The sequence below is a fragment of the Hippoglossus hippoglossus genome, chromosome 9 (genome assembly GCF_009819705.1).
Source record: "Hippoglossus hippoglossus isolate fHipHip1 chromosome 9, fHipHip1.pri, whole genome shotgun sequence".
In the NCBI taxonomy this organism is placed as follows: domain Eukaryota; kingdom Metazoa; phylum Chordata; class Actinopteri; order Pleuronectiformes; family Pleuronectidae; genus Hippoglossus; species Hippoglossus hippoglossus.
Window position 1 is genome coordinate 2,525,862 of NC_047159.1, and position 17,126 is coordinate 2,542,987.

General features: G+C 43.0%; 1 protein-coding gene across 2 annotated transcripts in view; it reads left to right on the forward strand.

The window, feature by feature from the left end:
• The first annotated feature begins 2,075 nt into the window (after positions 1-2,075).
• The window catches only part of antxr2a (ANTXR cell adhesion molecule 2a), a 67,631-nt gene continuing 52,580 nt past the window's right edge, over positions 2,076-17,126 (forward strand). Inside the window, exons 1-9 of one of the 2 annotated variants that reach the window (XM_034596165.1) lie at positions 2,089-2,303; positions 2,423-2,618; positions 6,659-6,730; positions 9,772-9,843; positions 10,973-11,054; positions 11,146-11,250; positions 11,375-11,443; positions 13,042-13,122; positions 16,575-16,635. In XM_034596165.1, coding sequence (XP_034452056.1) covers positions 2,446-2,618; positions 6,659-6,730; positions 9,772-9,843; positions 10,973-11,054; positions 11,146-11,250; positions 11,375-11,443; positions 13,042-13,122; positions 16,575-16,635 — 715 coding nt within the window. In that variant the 5' untranslated portion in view covers positions 2,089-2,303; positions 2,423-2,445. Of the gene's footprint in view, positions 2,619-6,658; positions 6,731-9,771; positions 9,844-10,972; positions 11,055-11,145; positions 11,251-11,374; positions 11,444-13,041; positions 13,123-16,574; positions 16,636-17,126 lie in introns of both variants that reach the window. The other variant, XM_034596166.1, reaches the window with a different exon arrangement.

Here is a 17,126-nt window from a genome sequence, read left to right on the forward strand (position 1 = left end):
AAGCAGCCAGGATTTAAACTAAATGTGGTTTATGGATGTGAGTGTTTTCATCATCTCTATATGCAGATCAAAAGCAACACACAGTGATTTATTGGAATGTCTCCGTCCCATCTTGAGACCATCTCTGTCTCACATCTGTCCACTGTATGTAAAAGGACTGGGATTGTGCAGGAGGAGGAAGTTCAGTGTCGAGGCAGGAAAGCAGAATCAGCGTCTGGACTCATGAGCTCATTTATTTACTGTGTGAGTGTCTGTCAGTGTTTTTACCACATTTCATAGCCTGAAGTCAAATCCTCTGCCACACCTTGTTCCAACAGGAGGGGTGAGTGATCAGAGAAGACCGAACCTGGAGTTTCCTGTACGTCTTACCACATGAGGCAATTAAGGTTTATTGTGACCTGCGGGCAGGGGCGGACCGGGACAATAATTCAGGCCGGGGAATTTCCCTCCTTTCCAGGCCACGCTTTTCAAACAAAGCTAGGAACTCTCATTGTTTCAACTAACCCTATTTGTTGATGGAACGGTTACCGACAGTAAAATCTGACACTTGACATACTCATGGTGGGGCTGGGCGGGGGCGGGGGGGGGGGGGGGGGGGGTCACCATCATCACTGCCTGAGGGGGAAAGAACGTCACACGGTAGATATACGGCAGTTACGCAATGTAATTACTCATCTAGATGCAACAGGTACAACTGTGAAAACATTTGAATCATCCATCCTGGTATTTCCTGGAAGACTCCCGGTTTTGGAACGCCACTCGGCCACATGTTCATATTGCAGTCGGTTAAAAGCCCGGCGAGTGACAGCTTCAGTTTTATGCAGCTCCGCGTTGCCAGGTCCACATCAATGAGCGGGGAGATGCAGCCAGTCTGCCACGTTTGGGGATTTTAAAATCACACAATGAACCATCCATGCTGAAGATGGAGGCGCCTGCAGGTTGCTTCATGTGTCTTGAATAAAAAAAAAAACATAATTACATCATCCCCTCATGTTGCTGCACTGTTAAATATCATGTCTGACCACAGACTGTAGATAAAGATGGACGACGCGTTTCCACTTCCTCCCACTGTCCAGAAACTCTGTCGTCTTTGACCTGCATGATGTCATTTGGAGCCAACATTTGTGTTTTGTTTTCATATCTATGCATTGGTACCACCACAGGGAATCGAACCCTCAACCCGAGCTGTGTGAGTTAATGCCTTAGTTTTGCATCCTATAAAGTCTTTAATATCTGAGGAGATATTAAATGAATTGTAGATATTGTGGACGTGACATTATAAAGTGGCCTTGAACAAAAGAGGAAACAGATGTTATTGGGTGTGCGAGCTCCAGCTGGACTTCACACTGATGCTGCCTTCAAGAGCTGCCGGAAACACTGGAATCCAAATATCATGTAAAACTAATATATAAACATCCATCTACTAACTCCACAAATGTCTGTTTGTCGGTATGTTGAGTGAATATCTCATGAACCATTTATATTATCGACTTCATGTCTCTTGTAAATTGCCAGAGAAGTTGAGTTTGATGCTTGGACACTTGAAATGTTTAATATTGATGAAAATTGTATAAACAGGCAAACAGCTCTGCAGCAGTCAGTGGGGGGGGGGGGGAGTCTTCAGGCTGCGGTCTGAGCTGCAGATAAAACCAGGTGGGATGAGCTCATAGTTTTCTAACTTCACTCTGCTCCATTGACTGTGTATAAACAGCATCCAGCACACAAACAGTTTAAGGTGACAGTATATTTTTCTGTTTAAGGAGGACTCACTAATGACAAAGAATAATTCTGAGCCTCTGCAGAATCAACCCAGGACGAGCACACAGCAGACTTTAGAATCAGTTCCATGGTTCATGCAAAAACATCTCCTTTGTTTCTTTAATTCTGTAAATCACAACAATGTGAGGTCAGTGTAAGTCGGGTCTTGATCACTCAGATATCCGAGCTTTGTAGGTGCACCTGAACGCAGCCTAACTTTTCCCCCCGAGCCCTGAACTTTTCCTTCAGCTCGGGGGAAGTTTCCTCGGAGGTTTCCTCGGAAGTTTCCTCGGAAGTTTCCTCGGAATATTCCTTCAGCTCGGTGAAGTTCTCTTTGAAGTTTCCTTTGAAGTTCCCTGGGCTCGTTTCCTTTCAGCTCGGTGAAGTTTCCTCGGCTCGTGTCCTCGGCTCGTGTCCTCGGTGTCTCCTCGGTCTGCTGGAGGCTTGTTGTCTGTCCCCACAGAGGATGTGACCGAACCGTGACTCAAGACCATGCAGAGCCCTCACGCCTGCTGACGTCAGAGCCGTGCTTTCCTCTGTTGCAGGTCAGCGCGCGGACTCACTTTGTTTTGGAGGAAGAACTTTGACATGAAGCTGAGTCTCGTTGACTTTTCAAAGCCGCTTCCTCCTCCTCCTTCATCTTCTTCTTCATTCCGACGCGAAGCAGCGACACCGCAGCCGGAGACAATGTGGCGGAAGCTCTCGGGACATTTGGCGGCGCTGGGGGACGTGTTGCACGGCAGGAGTCGGTGGAGGTCCGCGGCGGTGGCCGTGGTCCTCCTGGCCCTGCTGGCCGCGTCCTGCCGGGCAGAGGAAGCCTCCTGCCACGGAGCCTACGACCTGTACTTCGTCTTGGACAAGTAAGTGACGGACAGAAGAAGCGAAGGGGAGGAAGGTTGTTGTTGTTGTTTCAGTTCACAAGTGGCGACAATGTTTCTGCTGCACAAAGACAAACGAGAGAACAAGGTTCGATACCTGTGATGGTGCCGCCGGTGAGACCTCGTGAGGAAGAAGGGGTTTTCACGTGATCACGATATTAACAGTGGCTCGTGAACTTGGCCAAATGTCTTCAGACACTTCTCCACATGTGATGACAAACTCTCAGTGAAGGTCTTTCTGAATTCAGACCCAACCGGTCGAGGCAGGTCCAGCCTGGGTCCCAGCTTCGTTTAGCCCCATGAGGCAAACTGGGATTGGTACTTAAAATACTGATTGATGCACGTGATTGATTGATTGGTTGATTGGCAGTGGTTGTAGTGGTTTTCACCAAGTGCTTCCTGGTTGTGGGAACTGTTGTTTCTCTATAAATTTCCAGATCTCAACCTAACTATGCAAAGTGCCTTGAGATAACATCTGTTTTGATTTGATCCGATACAAATAGAGTAGAATTGAATCAATGCCATATTATGAAATAGACCTGTTTACATGCACACTGATATTCCACTGTAACTCTCCTGTCTCCAGTGCTTGGTTTAACAAAGCTGCAAAACAATGAAACACACTCGGTGTAAAACCTCAGAGCTTCAGGTTTCTGACCAACATGACAACTGAAACAACCAAAACAACCGAAACGATAACAACCACTGGTTTCACTTCATTACTTTATTGTATAAAAATGTTAAAGTGATGCTGTCATTGTGTTGTTAGGAGCATAGAAATCAATGTGCAGCTACAGGAACTTTTACTAAACACAAACAGACACGATCATGTTGAGTTCAGTGGTTTCTGAGGAGGAAGAGGAGGAGGAAGAGGAGGATGAGAGCGCTCAAAACAAACCCCCCCACACTTTTAAACATGAACGTGACCTTTCCACGTCCTTAGCTTTATCTGCCGAAGGGTTAACCAAACCTGAACCACCGCTGCCTTCAGGGAGTAAAGCTGGTTATGTGGTGTAATGAGGTTTGTCCCACAGCCTGTATTATTAAGAGGGTCAACATGGCAGCTCCCCCTGGTGGCTGGCTGCAGTCTCAGTCATAAACACTGCCTCCTCCATGTTAGTGGATGGGACATGGGCCAAATTAAAAAGCCACAGTCTATTGTTTGTCCACTTGTTGCTAACCTGACCTGAATAACATCAGGGAATGATTATAAGGAAGAATGGAGGCTTGTCAGTTTGTACTTTCCCCCAAACTTTAAAAGTCCTTTTGTCTTTTAATTCTCTCTGTCCTATGGGAACACAGATTTTATCCTCGTGTTACCTTAACCTATACGACCTTCGTCAAGCGTAGAATGAGACCAAAAACCGTTTTTGAATCGGGCGTGTTACTCGTACAAAGTGAAGAGAAAGAGCTGCTTTGTCATTTCGAGCAGACTTAGAGAAGCCTTCACTTCCTGTGTCTTTCATGTGCTCGAGTCCTCTGCTTCAAACACTCAGACAGCTCCCTGCCAGATTCAGTCGGTTCAGCAGAACTTTGCAGAGCTGCAGCGGCGTCGTGCAGAAAGACCTCACAGAGTTTACAGTCCTGACAGCAACTGTTTTTAATCCTGTCCTCCCTCGGCCTGGAAACGAGCCACCTCTCTCAGGGCCGTTGAGTTGCAGCGCTGCTTCCCCTGACCCGGTTTCAAACCACCCCACCCTCGTCTAAATTGCTAAATTACAGGATGATGACATTGATTATTTGCTGGTACGTTTGTACGTTAGGGGCGTGTCCGGTGCACAGATGCAAGTTTGGGTTTGTGAAATGTAAAAGCCTGATTCGTGGTGATTGTTACATCCTGAGTTCACAGGCCTTTTTTTTTTGCCTGAGTGTTGTCTGCAGGAAGAAATAGCTCCGTTTCCTGATTCTACTGATAAGACTAATGTGCTAACGTCAGCAGTTTGTAATTTACAAAGCCTCTGTACAAAGTGGTTTTGTGCAGATTTTCTTATTCTGACCTTTATTCTGACTTTCTGCAGATGAGGATTTCACCGGAGGCCAGTTCATGAAAGTTTTTCTGTTTGGTTTTCCACACACTCAGGTAGCTCCTTCCAAGGAAACGTCCTGTGAAGTGTCTCTCGGCCTTATTTGTTCAGGCGAGTTTTCCACTCGAGCTGCAGCGACAGTGGAGGAGCAGAGAAACTGGTGGAGATCAAATACTCGGGTGGAGATTCTGAATCTGGTTCTATTTTAAATCAAATTCCTCAGAATCAATGAATGAATGACAGTTTAATGATGTAATGAAAAACTCCCTATTGTTCATTTGCTGAACAAGCACAGTGATTCACGCTCAAATAGACTTTGAAATCTAATAACTTGAAATTATATTCACAGTCATATTGTCGGACTCTTTATTGATCCCAGTCCTGTTCGGTATTTATCATTTTAACAGAAGTTATTTATAAGTAAACGTCACATCAATCTTGAGTTTTCGAGCCCATGAACAGACTCTGCAGGCTTCGTTTTGTTCTGCACTTTTGGAAACAACAACACACGTTTGCTTCCTGATTGGTTGTTGTACTTTCTGTCAGTAACAGTTCCACCTCATCGGGCATAGGAAGGAAATGCTCTGACTTTCCGTCACAGAAGTTACATTTTCGGGCCTCTGTCCATTTACATATCTGTTTATATCCTTGTACCATGCACACGAGCAGTTTCCATGTATGGTCATGTGATTTTTGAAGATGCTCATCAGGGCTGAGATTACGTTGACAGCATTTTATGTTTTATCTATATACTAGTTGGTACTACTCGATTTATTGCCTCTTTGTGGCCGCTGGTGTGTTTGTGATCAACATGTGAACATCTGGAGACGTAGCATTAGCATTGGAAGCTACCGTTGCACAACAGAGTGAGATTCTAGAGGGAGGAATGCTTACCGATCACAGGGAAGTTAAAAATCCAGATTGCCTCGAACGCCTCATCTGATCAATAACAGATGAGTTCCGGGGCCAGATACCATTAATTTGTCCCCCTGCTTTAACCGCGGTGCTAACACTTAACCACAATTAACCACCGCTAATTACCCAGTGACACTCAAATCCTGTCAAAGTACCGTGGAACTTTGTTTCACCCGTGACCTTGACTGGGGCAGCGGGGAGGAGAGAGAGGATGAAAGATGAGCCTCCTAATGGTCAAACTCTTCTGTTTTATGTTCTCCGCACATACATTGAATTGTAATTATTGGTTTAATTACCTCTTACATCAAGGGCACATTTTACACACTGTACCCACTGTGGTCAGGTTGACTTATCGAGGGGCGAGCGGGGGCCAAGGGGCCACAGGGTGACACCCACCTCACAGCGGTTTGTCCTTGGTCACAGCCAGGAATTTATATTTTTCTTTTTTAAGTCTTAATTGGTTTTAACGAGAGTCTTTAAAACCAATTAGGACTAAACACCTCAAAGGAAAACCTCCTCATTCTCAGTTTTCACGCTTTCATATCGGCTGAATGAAGAGAATGATGCATAAATATGACAAAAGGAGAGAGGCATACAACAACAGGACGGCATCTTTTTGTATTTTAATATCTTGATTTTCAGCTAATTAGTTTTTACCCTGTTTCAAGCTGGTTTTGAAAAGTGCTGCAACAAAACGTTTATTCATAATATAAATGGACTAATGTTGTCTTGACCACCTCAGACTGGTGGTGGTGCAGTTCCCTCCTACTCTGTCTCACAGCTCTCAGTTCACATCAACCATATCACTTTAGTTATCTCTGTTTTTTTCGTACCTTGTACAAATCCCGACTCCTCCGTCCAACTCGATTTTAAAGCTCCTGTGAACGTGTGAGGACTCGAGCAGCTGAAGCTACACTACACAGATTTATCCGCACAATTATCCAGCATGTGGCTGGTGTTAATGTCCAACTGTGGCACAAAGCACAAATACTGTACAGTATTATATATTTTTTTGTTAACTCCCCAGCACTCAATCTGCTGCGGCTGACGAGCTGTGAGCTGACTCTTGTTTCCTGGTTTCAGGTCTGGAAGCGTCTCCGCCAACTGGATCGAGATTTACTCGTTTGTGAAGAACCTCACCGACAGATTTGTGAGGTGAGTATGAGGTCACAAGTGTCCTCTCACGTCTTCTCTGGAGGTGTGATATATTTATTCATGTGGATCGGGAAGCGTTTCACAATGCTCGTGTTTTGAAATAAGAAAAACACATGAAGTGAAAATCACACTCCCTGGATCTGGCTTTGCATGGAGCCGGGGCGAAGCAATAACTTAATGTTTATGGCGACACGGAGTTATAGCAGTGAACATATAATAAATCAATAAACGCTCAAGTACGTAGTAAATACGAGGATTTAATGCCAAGGAAGATATTCACCATCTCCTCAAAAGTTGTCGTCGCACACCGACAACACAAGTGACAGCAGTGAATGGAACCAAATGATAAGTGAACATCAGTGCGATTGTTTTATGGGATAAACGTCAATAATTCACGAGCGGGCGACTTCCCACCTGTTTCATTTTGCATAAACCACGGCTTCCTTTCTCTACATAATTCATCGAATCAAAAAATGACCACAAAAAAAAAAAAATCGGGAGAAACCGGCTCGAAAGCGTTCAGCTTGCATAACGTTTGAGTCAAACGGCGCCTGCCAGCACAGGACAGACGGTGGCGACCCAGCCAGAATGAAGTGGTTGGTTGAAGAAAATAGCAAAGGCACCAGGTGGGAGTGGGTGGCAGAGAGGAGCAGTCTTCTGGGCTGTGAGAATGGCCATTTGCACCGGGGAGGGGAGAGGAGAGTGGTGGCGGTGGTGGCGGCGGCGTTGGGGTGGGGGGGGTCCGGCTCCACACGTATCCCCCTGCTTCCACTGACGGGCGGCCGACAATGTACAGTAAAGCAAAAGAACACTGGAAGGCGACGAGGACAATCTGCTAAACAATGCCCGCTCACCAAGAGCACTTCTGTTCCGCCATGTGGAGCAAACTGGACTCCCTTCTTCACCCCCCCCCCCCAACTCCAACTCCATCCCACCACCACCACCACCACCACCACCTCCCCCTGATTTGTCCTTGGCATCGCTGCCTCTTCATCCCAACTCTTTCTCAGAAAGGAGAAAATATCAGCAGAAGCGGTAACGTATATATACGATAAGTCGCCCACCCACGATTTCTCGTCCGTTAGTTTTTAGTCCACATATGACTGAAAGTTGCAGACAGGATGTGGATGTATGCGGCTGCTACCGCTTCCTGCCAAATCTGCCCGTGTGGCCTAAAGATTGTGCTATGTTTGCGGGGGAGGATCGCGACTGGGCCGTGTGTCACGTGGGTGAGAAATATCAGCACCTCTCCTTATGCTCCGAAGGCTTCGGATCCCCGACGGAAACACGGCAGCGCTTGATTATCTGAGGTTTGAGTCGCTCTGTGGGACGGAGTCCGTGTGTTGGGAAGGTGGGAAGTTACCTCGAGTCCTGTTCTTCACTACTTCAACACTTTATTTATTACTTTTCACTCCAATGTAATCTAATTAATCCACTTTGTACTTTACATTTAAACGAAGGCTGGACCTGCACCACTCACATTTTCTCTTCGAATACAATTTCTGATAAACGAAACTCTTTTTCTGATTTTAAAATATCTGTGTTTCATAATAAACTTAATTTACAAAGCACTTTTTATTGTTGACACATTTCAGGACTGAATATGATCAGGGAATAATTTAATACAGAAATGAAACAGTAAAAAACATAATTAACACAACAAAAATATAATAATACAAATAACAAAAAGGTTCTTTTAAGTGTAAATTCATATGAAACTCAAACTAAACCAAATTTTTTAACCGGTATTTTGAACAAAGAGACTTTTCATCAAATGTCTTATCACAATGAGCACATTTTAAGTTGCTGCCTTTGTGCTGACAAATGTAGTATTTCATGTGGATTTGAATATTTAATAATGTTAATATCTGCTTTGATCAGTAGTTTTTATTAAAGTCGACAAGCTTAGAAAATACTGGTGTTTGTTGATCAATGCTAGTTTAGATTTTTTATATTTTTCACTTAGTGTATTTTTTTGATGTCAGATATTTCCTTGTTAATTGTTTTTGCTGAATTAAGACTTCATTGTAAAACTTTGTTGTTTTTTCAATTATTGCAATCAGGTGCAAAACTATACCTAGTATTTTTTCTACGTTTGTTATGCACCAAACAACCAAGAAAATTCCTATGTTTGAATAAACCTATAAATAATAATAACTTATTATTTATTCAAGAAAATAATATTCAATATATTATTATTATTACTATAATTATGTAAAATACGCTATTGAAGAAGTGCTGTATTTCTGTGTCACTGATATTTAAACAGAAACACAACCGTCCACAGTTATTAAAGTTACAATACTGATATTTACACCTAATAAGAACTAAGATCATGTTCTCAACACGAGGTGGTAAAATACATTAAAATAAGTTTTCTCCTCTGCTCTGATTTGTGATTTCACAAACTCCAGCTGAACATTTACACAGAAACCAGCTGTGTTTGCAAAATAAAACACGTCGGCAAGTTCGAGTCTTGTGTCGTGCGACGGAGCGAGTGAAGAAACTCTGTGGTCAGTCGCACCTTTCAAAAAAAAATACAAAAGTCACAGGTACAAAGTACATGTTCGTGCAACAGGATGTGTGTGTGTGTGTGTGTGTGTGTGTGTGTGTGTGTGTGTGTGTGTGTGTGTGTGTGTGTGTGTGTGTGTGTGTGTGTGTGTGTGTGTGTGTGTGTGTGTGTGTGTGTGTGTGTGTGTGTGTGTTTTCTTTACGTGTGACTCATCGTCGCCACATCATGTTTCCTGCTCGTCGATTAATCACTTCAGTCACACACTAATATTAGTCCACCGGCTCCTTCTGTTGGCTCCTCTGTGATCCTCCTGAAGTGAACTCGTGTAGAAGCTGTTTTATGAAACTGACTCTGACTCCATCATGTCACTGTGTGTGTGTGGGCGGATGTTTGATGAAGAGGAGGAAGGACACAAGTGAAGATGAGTTTATGAAGAAAATGTTGTGTTTCTTTCAAACAGGAAGTTGCCTCCAGGTTTTAGATGATCTGAATTAATTAAAGGATCATTGATTTTCTTGTTTCTCTTCAGCCCCAGCATGAGAGTCTCCTTCATCGTCTTCTCAGCCAGAGCCACGGTCCTGCTGCCTCTGACCGGAGACAGGTACTCAGCCCTGAACACACACTCTGCACACGTGTGACACTGTTAACGTCATCATATCACCATCGTACGTGTAACTTCTCAATATCGAATATAACTGCAAGAAAATTCCAGACTGAAATGATCCTTTTATGTATTTTGCCCAGTTCTATCACTGAACGTGTTTGTGAAATAGTTTTGAACACTTGTATTTATTTACATTAAGTTTATTCACATTCTTACACAGAAGAAGAAGTGTTTTTATATCTTTGCTGAATTTTAAATAGGAAAGTCTGAAGTAACTTTATTTTCCCTTCAGGAACATGTTATGTTCCATTCACGTATTTATAGAACCTGAACATGGGAAAGAAAAATATAGTCGGTGTCAAAAATCTGCTAAACAATCTAATGCTTGTAATCCTGTCACATGCAGTGAGAAGAGAGGAGAACAACACTGAGGTCATCAGAGCCTCAGGCACAGGGAAAACAGTAAAGATTCAAGAAGGGTAGATAAACTAAGGGTAGATAAGAAACTAAGGGTAGATAAGAAACTAAGGGTAGATAACATAAGATAAGATAAAGTGAAAAAGTAATAAATCAGGAATCATGCAGTATAAACATGAGCTAATCTAAAAATAGTAATGATATATATATACAATGTAGACAGGACTGTTTATACGATATAGATATAGAAATTATTAACATTACTTGGTGCTAAATAAGTGGCTTCACATTATACTGTGTTACAATAAATCATCTGCAGGCTTTTATGCACCATCATTCAAATTTGCTCTTGTTTTAAAACTGCAAAATTCTCTTTCAAGAATCTCTCGCAGTGTTTTTTGTGCAGTTACAACTTGAGCTCTTCTTTAAAAGTTTGCATGTTGACGTCAGGCTGAAACTTTAGAAACAAAAAACACACTTATATTGTCTAAATTAACAACTTCTCTTTTTTTGTCTTTATTACAAGAATAACGTGCTTATGGTTTTTTACCACAACCACAAATTTATTCTTAACCCACTAATCGCAGATCTGTGCTCGGATCCTTTTTAAGGAGGTGGAAACAAAAAACCCAGAGTCCTGCTGTGACTTCAGCTCAGCAGAGAACACGTGGACCACAGTGCTCATCACTTATCTTGTGTGTGTTTGAAGGTACGAGATAGAAAAGGGTCTGGAGCGTCTGAAGGCCGTGAAACCCGCCGGTGAAACGTACATGCACGAGGGAATCAAAGAGGTCAGTTTACCCTCTGTCCAACAAACCTGCCCACAAATACCTCTTTTGAAAAAGCTGAATGTGACGATCTGTCCTGTGTTTGAACCCGAAGGCCTTGGAGCAGATTCAGAAACAGTCCAAAAAGTCGTCCAGCATCATCTTGGCTTTGACCGACGGGAAACTTGATGTTTACATCCACGAGCTCACAGTGAAAGAGGTCAGATCGCTTCCCTCCACACCGAACATCTCATCTTTCCTGAAGTGCACGTGCCGTTTTCTTTCTCACAGTGTTTTGATCTTTTCTCTTTTCTTGCCGTCCACCCCTGTGTGTGACGGAGCAGGCGGATGAGGCGAGGAAGTACGGCGCCCGTGTTTACTGCGTGGGCATCAAGGACTTCGACGAGCAGCAGGTGAGAGAGCTTTAGTCTGAATCTGTCGCTGAACGTACGCTCGGCTCGAGACACGCTGCCGTGTTGGAAGTGTGACAGGAAAGGTGAACAGTTGTAACATCACAGACTAAACAGCCTTAAAGAGATATTCCACCAAAAAACTCTCACTTCCTGAACCATAACATAAAAAAGAGGAAGTCATTAATAACAGAACAGAAGCTTTAGGCTTTATGTTTTCATGGCAGAAAAATCAAACACACACAAAACTTTGAAACTATTCTTTCAGGAAAATCCACTTTTCAGATGTTAAACCGCAGTTTGCTCCACGTTTGGTCGAAATGAGGTGAAATATGTTGATTCCAGCCGAGCTCTGGAGCTTTAAGGACGCAGATATCTGTTTATCTGGAATGTTCTTCTGAAAAAAATCTGTTTTTTAGTTGTTTTTTAAAACATTTTTGCCACAAAACATGGACGAAGAAGATGAATGAGTCCAACACATGTTACAACCCGGCGTTTACAGGTTATGTGTCATTGTGTGTTTACAGGATGTTTAATGATTAGCATCACAATCAGCTCTCAAAAAATGGAAAAAAGATCTCAACTAAAAACCTAAATTTATTGTTAAAAACAAAACTAATAAAACAGCAGCTCTATGAAACTATTAAATACTAATTTAATCTATTGATTCTCTATTAAATCCACATTATCTCAGCCTCATATTAAAGTTTGTAGCTCTATTTATTACACATACAGCTTCTTCAAAAAGTCTAACCCCTAAAAAAAACACATTTAAATCCACTAGATCCACATTTTTATTTAGATCTGCACCAATTTGCACCAACTCACAGATGCCAGGCCTCTAAATAAGCCTGATTTTTTAATTATTGTCAGGGAAATTGTTTAAATTGCGAAAAAATTTCCCATTTTGCAACGTTAAAGAAAGTGAAATTTTCGGTATAATAAAGATTAACGTGGTTTTCCCCTGACACAAAGCGTTCTGTAGTTTTTCTGCATAATCTTACCTTCATGGCAAAGGTAATGCAACTAGGACACCCATCAATATCACCAACAGGCACACACTAAGTAATAGTAATACTTTGTTTTATATATATTTATACATGGAAATACCACATAGCCATTAAAAGAATCTGTTAAAAGTAGAAACTGTGTTTTTATTTTGCCTGTTTCAATCAGTTTCTGGCCCGTTTCTACTCTGTTTGGAAATCAATACGTTTAATCTGGTCACTGGTTCATTCATCACTTCTCTGCTGGTGTAATCTGGAGTTTGTGCTCGTCTCATTAAGTCAGTGATGTCTGTAGTTTTCCAGTTTCTCCTCCACCCGTCACAACGGCCTGTCCCTTGTAACCATTGGTAACCACCCTGCGATCAGCTCTTATTAAGTCATAAACAAAGACAATGTCTCTCCCAGTTTGTGCAGATTTTTTTTTTCTCTTACAGTTGAGTGTTATGAAGTGTTTGCCACAGTCATGCCATCTGCTTCGTCTCCTGCTGCCCATGATCTGAGAGGAAAGAAAGACAGTGCTCCGTCATTAAGAAGAAGAAGAAGAAGAAAGCAGCGTTTAAATCAGACGTCTTTTCTCTCTCGTGTCTCCGACAGCTCGCCGAAATCGCCGACACCAAGGACCAAGTGTTTCCTGTCAAAGATGGCTTCCACGCACTCAAGGGCATCGTCAACTCGGTGAGTTTGGCTGTTTTCTCCTCCGTCTGTGTGTCGGTTCAAGTGAGATCAGGGGGAGGCTTTGCTCTCTTCGCTCTCTTAAGAAACAACTAAAGGTGCAGACTGATGGAAAGTTTGGGGAATTCACCAAATTATGTTTCCTGCCTTGACCTCGTGGAAGTTTATCACAAACCTCGGTGAACTTTCTGCAAAGCTGCGTGGAAAACATTTTCCAGAAACGCCGCTCGGTGTTTCCTCGGAGAAGGAAATGTGCGGAACACTAGACTCTGGAGTGGGAGCAGCTTGACAGTTAGTCACTGTCCATATGACATCGTCCTCACAGTGTTTTCATTGTGTTGAGTGTCAAAAACTCTCCGAGCGGCAGCAGCATCGGCGCCTCGACGCCTTAACGCTTTTGTTTTTTTATTATTATTATTATTTCGATAAAAACTTCAGAATAAAAGCCAGTAAAAACCCATCAAATCCATCTGGTCAGTTTGAGAGCAAGAGTCCGTGAAACAGTGTTTATATTATGAAGTTTCCCCTCCCAGTGCAGCCTCGTCCTCCGCTGCCAGCCAATTAGCGATACTTTCCGTTCGCTGCGGCTCTCGGGCCTGAGCGCTGTCAGCCAAGGCGGGGGTTTGTGTGGCAACATTTGTACATGATCGTGAGCCCAGAGTCGCCGAGGCTCTCTGACCTGAGCCGGACTTGGACACGAGTGTCGGAGCCGACAGGGCCCGGGCAGTGTTGAGGAGCAGAGCGGAACCAGACAGAGCTGCTCAGACGGGCGGCGAGAAAAAAATGATGCAAAGCCACGAGGGTGTGACTTGTTTTCTGAGCGCGAGCTCGACAGAGCTGCTTGTCACGTGACGGAGGGTCGGAAACTGTGGCTCAGTCTGCGTCTCACACAGGACGAACGATGTCTGGATTCTCATGATAAATATGCATTTTCTATTTGATACAATAAATTCACCTTTAAATTTGAGTTTAAGATTTTCCCTTGGATCATCAGGTCGGGTCCTTGTGTCTCCAGGCCTCTGCCACCAGGGCCTGAGGATAAGAAACTAGTAGATTCAATGACTCCTTTTAAAGTAATACACGTGTTACTGCCTTTTTATCTCCTTTTTGTTTTATTACTTTTGTTATTTTACTTGTATTTATTTACATTTATGTGCTATATAAATAAAGTTATTATTATTTATAGGTTTATTCAAACATAGGAATTTTCTTTGTTGTTTGGTGCATAACAAACATATTAGGTAGAAAAAATACTAGGTATAGTTTTGCACCTGATTGCAAAACTATGCACTAAAATCAAATGTACTGAATAAATTAAAGGTAAAAACCTTTTAGATTTAGATACTCTATGTGCAATGTGTTAAATATTGTGCAGAGCATGTGCAGGTGGACAATGGTGCGTGCATTAATTTATTGCATTATATTAATAATGGGTCAGTGTCAGTGAAGGTTGTTGATGAACACAAAATATCATGTTCCAATGCATGTTGCATATATTTGCGGCAAAATGATAAAAAACGAGGAAAAAGAACATTCAAAACAGTTGCTGGTTAAAAACCATGTAAGTGAAAAGGGAACCAGAACTTTACTTAGCACTTTAACAGGCCCCTTGTTAAAACTCACTGACTCCAGATGTTTATTTGGACCAGCAACAAATTAAAAACACAAATAGACATCAGTCCCCTAAGTATGATTATTGTCTGAGAAATAAATGGAAATGTCAAACGTCCTGTTTTATAATGTTAAAGAAAGTGTGGGGAAAGTGTGTTCACCGTAGTTTTGGTGAATCCGGCTGAATAACAAGCAAACAAAAGCAGATGAAAACGAGGTGTAATGAGGTGTAACATGAGTTAGGTCCAAGATATCTGACATTTCTAAAGAGCATGAGAATCCATCTTGTAATAATTAAGGTTAAAATGAGCTCAAAGCATCTGGAAGCTTGGATTTGATTATCGATCATTTTGCTCTCCAGTCTTTTTCCCACGAGGCTGTTCTTCTCATTAAAGTCATATGTTCTGCATCTTTAACGACGCATCAACACTTTCTGTGAAACTTATTAAAGCCTCTATAAGACGGTCCTGCACAGAAACTGAACAGCTCATCCCCTCAGCGCTCGGAGAAGCAGTGACGCTTCATCCCAATGAAAACGTGCAGCATTCCTCTCTGATTTGTAATACCGGAGCGCTGACTACTTGGCCTCCGCCTTCCTCTGCTGGATTGTGAGGATTTGAGATCATCTGTGCAGCCTCTTGCTGCTGCAGGATCTACGCTGCCTCTGTGACCGGCATGACAAAACTCACACACAGAGAGAGAGAGAGAGAGAGAGAGAGAGAGAGGGTTTCTGCTCCCAGTCAGGACATTTATTTTTATTTCTCTGCTACACTGGGCCCTTTTGTTGCCTGAGCTGCCGTCCTTTTGGGAAAACCGCCCCAAAACTGCAGCGCGGCCACATTGTTATTGTCATTTAAACTCACACCCAGCTGAGTTCAGCAACAGTGTACAGTGTCGCAGACTTCCTGTTTAATAATGCATGAGAGAAACGGCCCCCGTGAACCTTTCCCACCTAATTATTTCCACAAACTGATAAAACTCGGGGCCTCATCCTTTCACAAACCCCCACGAGTTTCAACGCTGGCTGGAGATATTTGGACGACTGCCTCTTTCCCCTCCTGCAGCCTGCGGAAGAATGTTCGTCCCAAGATCCCGGAGAAATGAAGAGCTGCACAAATCACTTCGTTTACTCTTTAAGGAAAAAAGCCCTTTTATTGTCTGAATGTCAACTTCGCTTGATAAGAAGACGACATCGTGTCTCACGTCCTCGCAGTCCATTTTGTTTCATGTTCCTTTTTGCCAAGGAAGTGGTCAGACGGAGGAAATGGTGGCAGATCCGTTTCCTCCCGGCTGTCATCTGCACCCCCCCTCTCCCTTTCTGACGCTTCCACATCAAACCATCATATTTAATAAGGCCGCTGTAAACACTCCTCAGACTGAAGTTTTGCCCAACATCAAATGAAGGGTTCAAGTGTCCTGTATTGCCGTTAATATGCTTCTTTTTACCGACTGTGTCCGGGGATTTGCATAGTTGTCCTTTGTTGATTTATTGAATCACAGCGGACAGTGCGGCGCCGTGACAGTGGGCTCACACGGGCCTCTTTATATGTTAATGCAGGATCCCGGAGGTTTTTAATAGAACTGAGGAATGGAATGGTCTTGCATAATTTCCCCATAAAGGCTGACACAGCTGCCGTCTCTGCCTCCTCTCCTCCTCGCCGCTGACGCTCTCCTTCAGCCGCCGGGCCGCGATCAGGGGCCGAGACATTTCTCAGGTGTTGCGCCCCTTAATCTGTTTTCTAAACTTGACAGAGCTGATAACGACCAGGAGTTGATGTATTTACTCTGGGGCTGCAAAGCGATGATTTACCCATTCCCCACTTTTTTCCCTCTTCATCCTCTAGATATTGAAGCGATCGTGCACAGAGATTCTGAGCGTGGAGCCGTCCAGTGTCTGCGTGAACGGTGAGTGGATCCTCCTGCTGCAGCCTCGCAGGACTCGAGACGTCTGTCCAACAGTAACTGGAAAAGACGTCTCAGTTCCAGGCAGTGGTGACGTACTGAGTCAGAGCCGGAGAAGATCACGGTGGCTTGTTGGAAAACCATCTGACAGCACTCGGGTCATAACAGGAAACTCGAAAACCCACAGAACGTTTAAATTACTGAAGGTTTTTAGACTTTTAACTCTCACGTTTGGACTTGGTCGTGGTTTTTAACTCATCTTTATTAACTCAAAACTAAATATTTTACAAATTTGAGGTTGATCAGTTATGTGTTATACCTCCTCAATGCCCATAGTTATGTTGATATGTATATTGGCCTTTTATTATATTGCGATATTAACTGATATTGTATTATTGCCTAAATAAAACACCCACATGTCGGCTAATAACAGTTTGAGGGACTCATTCGTGTCTGTAGAATGATTTGAAAGGTGGAAAAGAGGAGAAGTTCAA